Genomic DNA, 11190 nt, shown 5'->3' with positions numbered 1-11190 from the left:
GATACTGCGGTCCAAGCAATTCTTGCAAAAAACAAAAATAAAATGTAGTATTTGGGCATTTAAAAGTTTAAAGCAAAATAAAAGATCTTTTCCTTTGTGATACCAACTTTTGATTATTTCTTTTAAAACAGACTTGATGAAAATCAAGGACTTGGTTACTAGAGGCAAAAGGAATTTTTTTGGAACATTTAGATTCATTACAGTGTTAGTCTGGTGGGACAGTATAGTTGCTAAACAATGCTATTTTGCCACGGGGAAATTACACCCTGGGTACATAATCTGAAACCATTAACCAACCATTAATCAACTTGTGGATAAACAGAAAATTAATTTCCAACTTTTTTGATAATCGATGTTTTGAGCAATTTTGCGATTAAATAATGGCAATCTTTCTCTGGTTTCACCTTTTAGATGTTAGGATGATCGTGATGTCTGATCGTACACAAATCTAGACTCAATGTTTCTAAGTATGTATCTGACATTTTAAAGAAAAAAAATGATGGATCAATTCATCGAGAACAAAACAGGCGAACTTATTGTGAATCAAAATGAAGCCGTTTAAACTGAAAAAATATCTGTAATAGCAAAAAAAGTTGCATGAAACTAAAAAACATAAGATCAAGATCAAAAGCTTTGAAAGAAGAGAGAAATTGTAAAAAAAAAAAAATTCTGAAACTGTAATAAGATCTAAATTAAAGAGTGTTCGGCCTGCCCTTGTCTCCCTTGATAGGTGAAGACGTGTCAATCCCCCGAATCTTCAACACACGATGCTACAACAATAATCGCAGGCAACTATTTAGCTTCCTAGTGATCATAAATATGTATAATGTATAAATACCGAATCTGCATTTTGCCGGAGAGCAACTGGAGATCCCGTGAAGCATCCGGGGGGGAAGTTGTTTGGGATGCTCCGCTGCTGTTGTTGTCCTGTCGCCTGACGTGACTGATAAAATGGAAAGACGCGCATACTCTCAACTCACATTCCTCTGTCGAGTCTATTTTCAAAGAGTGACAAGATGATCATAAATATGTATCAAGCAGGAGGAAAAGGAAACCATAAATATTCATGCTCGAGTTTACAGATCACGGGGCGCTCGAGTCGATCACGTCTGCACCGCGAGACACACATCTTCTCCAGGACAAATCCTGCCAGGTCTGTTCCTCCTCTTCACCTCCTTTTTTTTTTCTCTCAGGTTAGGAGCTGAGAGGTTAGAAGACTGCGCGGGAACTCGCTCACATGGGAAATGGACCGACAAATCAGGATGAAATTAAAATCAAACGAGGGGCGGTTGACAGAGAAAGGCAATTAGCTCTAATGAACAACATTTGTCCCCGGCACAGTCTCAATCAAATCATCCTTCCTCTTCCCGGTCTCTATTTACGCGCTTACCTCTCACTTCCTGTCACCGTCCCTGTGATTTCTCCCTCTCTGCCTCTCGTTTTTTTTTCTTCTTCTCTCTCTCTCTCTCTCCTGCTCTCACCCCTCCGCTGCTGTGCGATTGTTGATCTCCCAAGAGGGACCGTGGGATGCTGCAGGAGTACGAGAGTAACAGGTGTCTCATTACTGTGCTAATAGCAGGCCACGGGGAGACGCACGCACGTGTTCACAGTGACGAGCAACGGCAGAGATGAGAACTCCTCCACAGTCCTCACATTCCTGCGCTCCTCTCAGTCATCATTTCATGGCTGAATTACCAGGCATGAATAATTCCAACGTGTCGATGCCTAGAGCCCGCGTCTATCTTGAGATGCGTGCCCACACGACTGCCACCCAATTCTAAAATCTCCCATTTAACGCCAATGCAAGATTTACTTGAAAGCTGAAGCTGCAAGCTATGAAAAGGCGTTTTTTTTTTTTCCTCCTTCCACCCACATTTTCTTTTTTTTGGGGGGGGGGGTATCAACTCAAACTCCTCTCCTATTTTACAACCACATTGGAAGAGATCACAGCGTCGGAATGGGCTGCACAGATAATTGACAGCATGTTGAAACCATCACTTGGAGCCCTTTCTTCTTGACCTGGATCCTGTTTGCAGTGCACACAAGGATCCAGCGAGCTCATTACACCATCTCTCCCTCTCTGCAGCAGTAACCATCTCTCACTCTCGGGCTGCACACTTAGTTTTCTATCTCCGTCTTCGCCGCACGCAATTGCACCAACAATCTACCACACTTAAACGAATCCCAATGAGGCGTGTAACTGGTAGTTTGTGCCTGGCTGTATGCTTGTTAGAGAGAGATACCGGCTGCTTAAATATGTGTTTCTCTCCGCATTACTGTGAGGGAAGAGGAGGCAAGCGCTGCTCCTGTGCTCGAGACTTGTGTATATGCATGTATGCAGTATTCATACTTGTGCAGTGTCAGATAACAAAGTGTGTTTATGTTTCAGGCGCAGACTGAAAATGACACCACAACAAAGTACACAGTGCTGCGACGGATGGATAAATCAAGTGTCACCTCTTCAACACTAATTCATGTATGAGTGTTGTAAAAAGTACTGAGTCATACTCGAGTAAAAATAAAGATGTGTTGAAATATTACTTTCAGACTTTCTCTCAAGTGCTTTTGATAAACGAATATAGCAAATGACATCCTAACTCAGTGATGGAATGTAACTCTACATTTACTCAAGTACTGCACTAAATACATACGCTTGTACTTTACTTGAGTATTTCCATTTTCTGTTGCTTTATACTTTACTTAATTTTGGAGGCAACGATTGCACTGCCAAAGAATCTTTCTGGAGTAAATGTACTTAAGTATCAAAATTACAAGCAAAAGAAAGTAATACATGATAACATTTGTTTACATGCAAGGTGACTATTCAAAAATGTATTCCAATACATTTACGTATTACCTGTAATTACCTGTGTTTACATATGTTTACATGTATATACTCTATATTATGGTTTGACAGATTGTTCCTGATTATCGGAATCTGTTGTGGTTTTTTTTTCCATCTGATTGCCGATTGAATAAATCAAATGTCCTGCTTCGGCTCTGATGCAATCTACAAAGTAACTAGTAACTTAAGTAGGGGAGTAAAGAGTTTGACATTTCTCCTTCAATACACAAGTAAAAGACAAGTACATCAAAATATACACAAGTACAACACTTGAGTAAATGAACTTAATTATATTCCATCACTGAGTACGGATGCCATTAGCTTTATTTTTTTATCCAAAGTACTTAACTGTACCAAGAGTGCACACTTTTAGTGGGATTAAATCCTGCCGGTGTAACTTTGCAGGCTGCCTTTGCAGGATTACTCTTTGTGTACATGTTTTTGTGTGTGTGTGCATGAGGCTCACGGGTCATTACCCAGTCAGTCAGAGGTACACAAGAGGCCATTATCCCGGGGAGTCTGGACACTAAATGTTTGATAAGCCTCAAAAAGCGGATGTCCTGTTCCTCTTCTCACATATTACAGATGGACACTGAAGACGCATTAAAAACTTGGGAATCCGTACGAGACGCTGCATTTCAGTTGGCTGCGATCGTGTTTCTGTAGTTGTATCTAAAATAAAAAATTCTCCCGTTGTAGCAGACAGAGTATGAGTGTGTTGGCCAGGCAAAGCCCTGAGAAATGTCGAGCTGGTAGAGATGAGTCATGCAGCATCTGATGAGCCTTCCCTCTCTCTCACTCCATCACAGCCAAAGTTCGTCATGAGCACTCGATATACATCTCTGTGCTGCAACACATTCAGTTCAAGACCGAATACAAATCTGATGGTATTTTCAATTTATTATGAAAACATTTGTATATGATATATTAAAAAAATCTCACAAGTGTATCAATCTATGTAATATCAATCTATATACAATTGGTACTACATAAAAAAAGCATTTTGAGCATTTTGCATGGCTTTAGAGCACATTACCACATTTGCTGTGACAAAGAGTGGTCTAAAAAGTGTGTTTCGGCAACTGTTGTGACACGATATGTGTAGATGAGTCTGTAACTTCAAAGTTTGCTGATGAGTGCTTTGCTGAAGTCTTGTCATCTGTTCAAGTGCTGTAGGAATGGGAGAACTGACCCCGTACACATCCATGGAAGAACGTCATAGAATGTTGCACATCCTGGTGGTTTCTGGGAACTGTAGTCTGGTGGGCAGAGAGTCTTCTGGCAGCTTGGGGATTCCATCCAGGATCTCCAGCTTTGGCAAACAGAGGAAAACACTGCACCGAGGCAAAAGCAGAGAGGGAATGAGAAAAGATTAGAGAAAAAATAAAAATCAACCTGCCTAATGTGTTACTTTAACTGTCTCTGTTCATTGCTTTGATTCAATAAAGGATGAGACTTCCCAAAAATTACAATTCACCCATTGTCGCACGCTCATGCCCAAAAGTTGTGTGAAGTTACATTTCTGTTGCTTCACAGCAAAACATCTGCAGCATTCTACAAAACCACTAAAGTAGATGGGGACTTGTTTTAAAATGTTTTGCTAGATAATGACTGACTTTCTACTTCTGGGCAAACGTATCCTTTAAATCTTTGTCTCCTCACCGTGCACGGTAGTCCTGAGTGAAGGTCACTGGGTTGCGGGTCAGGTTGAGGGAGCGGAGCGGGCTGTTCCCCAGAGCTCCCAGTCCCCCGAGAGAGCTGATGGCATTCTCAGACAGACAGAGGTGCTCCACTGCTGGGAGCTTTGGCAGCTGACGCAGACACACCAGGTGGTTCCGCTGCAGGTTTAGCATTCTGCACCTGCCCGAAAGAAGCACAAATATGCTTTAGATCTCGTTTTTGGGGTTGTTGTGACCCATACTAACATCATATTGAATGAAGGAGACATAAAGGGAAGAAAAAAAGTCAGTTGAATACTGGGAGCCACAGTATCATGAACAGAATATACTCAACAATACATATATATCCTTCGTCAGAGACTTTACTTCTTGACAGATTTATGAGCAGACAAGCTAAAAACATAACATCATAGATATAATTTTGTTATAGTAGTTCTTGTACTGTATTGTTTGTTTTTATTTTTTGCATCTGTTTTTTTTTTAGAATTTAGCTTTTGTTTACATTGTTGACTGGCACATGGAAAAAGATTTTTCATTAATTGATACTGTGCAACCCCTCTATGGCAGCTAATAGGAATCCAAGACCTCTGCACTGGGAGTTCAGATTGCTGTACAGGTGATGGAGTTGTGGTGTATTCTGGGTAGTGTGGTTCATACCTTGGCAGACGTACAGAACTCAAGTTGGTGAGGGAATTGTCGACCAGTTGTAGTTTCTCAACACGGATCAACCGGCGGAGGATCCGGAGGAAATTCTCTTGCTGAAAGGGGTCGCCCAAGTCCTGGTAGGACAGATTTAACTCCTGAGAGGAGACGGGGGGAGAATCATCAGGCTCCTCCTCCTTCCCCTCCCTCTTTTTACCTCCCTCAATCCCTCCCCAAATTTCTGTCTTCAGTCTTCTCATGCACTGTTTATTTTGAACATTAAACATACTCCGAATGTTTGCTGACTTACCAGACAGTTTTCCCAGTTCTCTTGCAGTCTCTCCTCCCACCTCTGTCCTTCCTCCTCTCTCCTCCTCCCTCTTCTCCCCCTCTCCAAACAGATGACATCCCCCTCTCTTTGAAACAGTTCCCCTTCTGATGGCCCTTTTTGATGACATTGTCAAAACAAAAAAGACTATAACAATGTTCACATCATCATCCATCAAGTCAAAATAAAAAAAGATTCCTAATCCCGCTTGCAGTTCTGATTCTTTGTCACAGTACTATGTCTTGGTCTGCAGAATTAAATGAGACTGAGATGAGAGATGCAACAGCTTGAATTGCTTCTTTTTCAGTTGAGATGTTGTTCTTTGAGTGCTCAAATAATTTAAAATTCAGCTCTAGTAATGCAGGTCACTGTAGCAAAAACATTAAATCTTACTTTCCGCTGGCTGGTTGTAAGATTCCGTTTCTTTTTTACGACCTACAAACCTAAACTGAAGGAATTCTCTCAAACTAAGAAGTCACAGTGCATGAAAACAGGGAGTTCTCATCACATATTCCATCCAGTACTTCCACTATGGCTGCATGTATTTCTATCAGAGTGTAAAGGCCACAGCAGTGGCGGTCCAGACCTTCTCTGACCCTGGGGCAGGTCAGCTGGTCACCTGTGACTTCACACTGCTCCAGGCGATGCCAGGACACAAACCGGAACCGACTCGATGGAAGCTGACCGAAAAAGAAGAAGGGAACAGGATGAGAAATGAGGGTGCGATGCATCAATCTACCCACTTTCATTAAAATCTAATCATTAGAGGCTGTAATATCATGCACCACAAATATGTGGTCAGTATGTTTATACATGGGCTTAAAACACTGTCTCATATCACAATGACAATGTGATATCGATATATTGGCACATTCAGTATGACGCTGAAGACACCAGTGATGAGTTATATTCTTCCCCTAGGTTTAATCAAAATGCACTCACAGATATTCAGATTCAAGTCTGCTGAAATTCAACACAGTCACACTACAATTTCATCATGGCGGACAAAACCAGAGTATATATGGGAGAACAGGAGACGCACTGAAGCTTAGCATCCCATTAGTGAAATATAAACTGTAATGCCTCAGTGTGCAGTTAGTATGTTGCAAAAATCAATGGGTAATTTCTAAGACCATTAACCTATACTGCTATGTGTGTTAACAGGGTGATGTGAAGACCCACTTATGTTTTATTATCAGCCTCCTTCTTCCTCACCAATACTCCATCCCTTATTGCGTTCCTCTATACTTATGTCCCTTCACAAATATTTCTGACCATACAGATGTTTAGACCGGCTGAAGTATATCAGTGTGGACAGTCAAACAGCTGAGTGCATAGACGCGCATGTGAATCTACTCTTTAACAATGAAATATTTCATCTTTTAGCTCGTGTGTCTTCTGTTCCAGCAGTTCCCAGCAAAATAGCAATGCAAGGCACCGTGATGGATTGCAATTTTCTGTTCTCCAGTGGGATGCAGTTCCATCACTTCCACTTCTTCTCCTGACTTGACCTTTTAAACCCCCTTGCATGCATCTTGGTCACCGTTACTTGGTCTTTGTAACTTGACACCTCCCCCTGTTACTCTAGACCCCACTTTACTTGACGACCCCTTGTTGTGGACTTGATAGTTGCAAAACTACCCCAGGTGACCTGTACACATCATACGAAAAACACAGCAGATAAATAATAAAATACTACTTGACAGACTGATATAAACTCTCCAATCCACACGAAAAGTGGTTTAACAAGTCAAATATGCAGATAGCTCAAACCAGAAGAATCTGCAAATAATTCAAAGCCCGACCAATATGATTGGCTGATGCTTGCCTCTCACAGATGTATCTGTATCATGTTATCCGATGTGTACTGATATGAAAACTTGCTTAAAAAGTGCTTGGGGAAATTTATAATTATTAAATTCCCTGTGAAGATTGTTTCAGTGCACTGATGTAATTTTGGGCAATACATTTTATTGTTAAACTGTAAAATATCCTGCCTCGATTTATTTTACACTAGAACACCAAATGCACATGTTCAGTTCACTCAGCATTTTGTACTCTGCAATGATGATTTTTGCAGCTGGATTTTAAGCCTCGCACCTTGCAGAGTCATGAGTATGTAGAATATTTTTAAGAAAGAAACAGTGCATGGAACACAGGGAGGATTAGGTAAGAAGCCATTTTTCATCTTCCCTTATTCAAATAGTCAAGAGGGTGAAAAATCATTCTGCAATCTGCACAGTGATCTAGGCAAGAGGCCAGTGGCCTGAGGGATAAAATAAATAGCACGGAAAACAGACTGAGAATATCAGGTTCAGTTCACAGACGGAAGCCGGCTGAAATGGGAGGATTGGAAGATGGAAGGATGATGAGAAAAAAAGGGGAGGACACATAAGAGGTAAGCAGATGGAGGAGTCACAGTAGTGTGTGTGTGTGGGTGTGTGTGTGGGTGTGTGTGTGCACAATGTGCCACTCACAGGTGTAGATACTAGTCCAGAATCAGGACTGTGGTCCACAGAGAGAGGTGTGCGTGCGACCCCGGGGTCAGAGTACTGGGACGAGTGGGATTTGGGAAAACTGCCGCTGAGAGTGTTCACACCTGAAGAACTGAGAGACAAGGAAACAAAGAGAGGAGAAAGAAGAAGAAGAGATATAGTTTAGGTTCACCCAGGACACTGTCACATCTTTGGTCCCTGACCCTGAAGGGGAGCTGTCTTTTTCGTAATGTAAGCCCTGGTGTGTGTGAAACCCTGACCACCGGCCGAGTGGGTAGGGTTTCAGTGAACTGGGCCTGACAATGCAGATTAGCACCCGTTGCCATGGCAGCAGCGGACACCTGAGCAGGTGCTATTAGCTTATAATAGCCACTGCATGCAGCAGATAACTGGACACTGAGTCCTCTGTTGATACTGCTGGTCTAGTAACGATTTGCTATGCTTCTATACCACCATAAAATGGTTTGACATGTATTAGTGTAATTTGAAATGCAACTGTAAAGGTTGTTAATTTAAGTTAGCTTGACCTGACGGTAGCCATCTTACATATCTGAGGATACAGAGGCGAGTTTTTGTTTTAGCTCAAAGTAACGTTAACAGCGGGCTCTTTGGAAACCAGAGCACACAATGCAAACATAATTATAAGCTAATAAAAGACAAATAAAATAGCGACACGGTCTCGAATCTCGAGTCTCTTGAAATAATTCAAAAGCATCAAAAACTGTTCAGTATTTTATTTTTCCGTTGTGCTGGAGTTCTATGCTAGCTAAGAAAGTTGCCTCGTAAAATATAAAGACAAGTAAAACTGTCCTGAGACGTCTCTCGTACATGATAATTAAACTGGCAAACAACACAACATCACTGAATACGATATGACAGTTTACCTTTCTGACATGTCCCAATCGGCGTGTGAGAAATTGCCCTGGCCTTCTTGAACGCCCTGTGAACGGCTCGGTTTGGCCCTGTAACGCTGCAGCTGTGACCCATGGAGCCCGCTGGGTTTGTTGGTATTCACCGAGAGAAAGTTTACCGTCCTCTTTGTTGGCTCGACACCGGTCAGGACCCACTGCTGCTGCAGGTAAGACGCTTGAGTTTTTGTTTTTTTTCTTTCAGCACCCGCATCCAGCGAAGACCCGCCCTACTCTGCCTGTGATTGGTTAGTGTTCTAGTCTTGATCAAGTGGTTGGTTACATGGTAAAAAAAAGTTTGAACGTCAGAGCCAATCAGAGGCAGAGTAGGGGCGGGTCTTTAGGACTGTCCATATAATAAATCTGTCATGTTTACAGTGTCACTGTGTTTCTCTCTCCATCCTCTCCTGTTTGTTGTCTGGTCCCTGGGATAACTGGGGTCTAGAAATGTATTGATTTTAAAGTTAGCCAATTAAATGTAGCATAACATTAGTGTAGTAAAAGTGTCTTTTATGGACAACACAAATAGGAAAACAATGACTAAATGACAATAGAACTGATGGTGTGGACTAACCCTTACCCTGGGCCACACTGAAAGGAAGAAAAAAAAACACAAAAAGGTAAGAATAAGGGAGTCACATTCCTCATATTTCATTGTGTTGTTATTGTCTCTGTGTAATGCTGCTGCTACACCGTAATTTCCCAGCTTGGGATCAATAAAGTATATCTATCTATCTATCTATCTATCTATCTATCTATCTATCTATCTATCTATCTATCTATCTATTATTCTTATTCAGATAAAAACATAATGCAAACACTACACAACACAACAACACCCAAATTTACATTTTATTCAAGTAAAGTAGAGAGGTGCAAGATGCATTAAAGTGGCTCCACTGAAAGTGTAAAATTGTCCTTTGCAGAGTAGCTTACTGATGCATTGATGCATTAAGCACTACTCTAATCGTATAGCTGGTCCATGTACACTTTAAACATTTGCGTATACATTATCCATCAAATGTATTCTAGTTCAATGTAAATTATCACGTTTAATGCAACGTTTTCCGATCATGTTGAGTCAGTGTGAATACATTTTATTATGTGGTGGTACTGGCAGTAAATTGCTTACAGGCCAGAACAACCTACATGAAAATATAAACAAAAAACATGAAAATCTAGGGGAAATGCCCAACAAACAAATGCCTATTCCGGGTATGAAAAACAAATGCTTCCTACAAGGCCCAGGGAAATGAAATGTCAAACGGAAGGTGTATAGGGGCTTGGATTTTAAGGGGTTCCCAAATAAACACGGTTTCCTCACTACAAATGATGTGGGGGCAGCCAAGAAAACCCAATAGGGCCTCAACAGACCAGAGTTGCTGGCTGACAATCTAAGGGGGGAATGAGGTTCTCAATGGGTCAGGGACAGATTAGAGCCGCCGGTGTGCCATTTCCCACCTCTCTCAAGCCTTTACAAAAAAGGTGTCATCACACAATGATTGGCTGGGAGGGAAATGACCCATGCTGCTTCCACTCCAGGAGTCAGTCTCCCCACCTGCACACAGGTGAGCTGAATTTCCTGCAATCAGTCTTGAGGGATTTTGCAAAATCAGCCCCAAACAAAGAAAGATAGCAAGTCTCAAACAATTGGACTGCTAAAACCTCATTAATATTGCATATATCAAAAATTCTGAGCTTGTATTTCTTCCCAAAAACTGCATAGTACCCCTTTAACCCCCTTAAGTTTTCTCATCATGTTGTGTAAGTGTGAGTAAATTTGATACACTTAACAAGTGTATTTAATTAAGTAATCAAGTAATTATTATCACTATTTAGTTTGAATTTACTTGATAGAATTAGATGGAACGTTTACATGTAATTAGGATAGTTCAAGTCACTGTTTAAGGCATACTATTAGTAGTGTGTAGTGTAGTACTAATTATAGTGCAGAATAATACAATGCATCACCTTCTATGAGCTTACATGTTTTGTATATCAAATTCTATTTGCTAAGAAATGACACGCCTATGAAAGGTAATTTCTGCAAGTTAAACTTTTTAACGCAATATTAGGATTTATCAGGGGGGTATTATTTTAATCAAAGCTAAGTTTTCATCAATTTCGTATCACTGGGAGAAACGGGCTTCCTTAGATTCCAGATTAACGAAGTGGCATAAAACCATCAAAACTAGAATACCACTTACTTTCAAAATTGAATGACTGTAAATGTGTCTAGTTACTTTCTGCCTCTGAATGATGAATGTACAACCAGAAACTGTAACTATAAGGA

At 41.0% G+C, this 11190-nt stretch overlaps 1 protein-coding gene across 2 annotated transcripts; it reads right to left on the bottom strand.

The window, feature by feature from the left end:
• Positions 1-3725: 3725 nt before the first annotated feature.
• On the bottom strand, positions 3726-9156 carry LOC115596727 (uncharacterized). 2 transcript variants are annotated; one of them, XM_030442118.1, is made up of 7 exons: positions 8874-9156; positions 7972-8101; positions 6081-6174; positions 5477-5610; positions 5182-5303; positions 4508-4705; positions 3726-4179 (listed from the first exon to the last, which is right to left on the bottom strand). In XM_030442118.1, the coding sequence occupies exons 1-7, from the start codon at positions 8882-8884 to the stop codon at positions 4062-4064; spliced, it is 807 nt and encodes a 268-aa protein (XP_030297978.1). In that variant the 5' UTR covers positions 8885-9156; the 3' UTR covers positions 3726-4061. The 2 variants fall into 2 exon arrangements, with proteins under 2 accessions (XP_030297978.1, XP_030297968.1); XM_030442108.1 differs by having other exon boundaries at positions 5182-5324; positions 8874-9152.
• Between the last annotated feature and the right edge of the window lie 2034 nt (positions 9157-11190).

The sequence above is a fragment of the Sparus aurata genome, chromosome 2, assembly GCF_900880675.1.
Source record: "Sparus aurata chromosome 2, fSpaAur1.1, whole genome shotgun sequence".
NCBI classification, from domain to species: Eukaryota; Metazoa; Chordata; class Actinopteri; order Spariformes; family Sparidae; genus Sparus; species Sparus aurata.
This window is presented reverse-complemented; position numbering and strand designations above follow the sequence as displayed.

What these genes read in the sequence shown, in the direction of transcription:
- LOC115596727 (XM_030442108.1), bottom strand. An exon ending in AGAACTGGGAAAACTGTCTG is followed by an intron (nt 5,325 to 5,476) that starts GTAAGTCAGCAA and finishes GTCTCCTCTCAG; the next exon opens with GAGTTAAATCTGTCCTACCA. An exon ending in ACTCAGGACTACCGTGCACG is followed by an intron (nt 4,180 to 4,507) that starts GTGAGGAGACAA and finishes GCCTCGGTGCAG; the next exon opens with TGTTTTCCTCTGTTTGCCAA.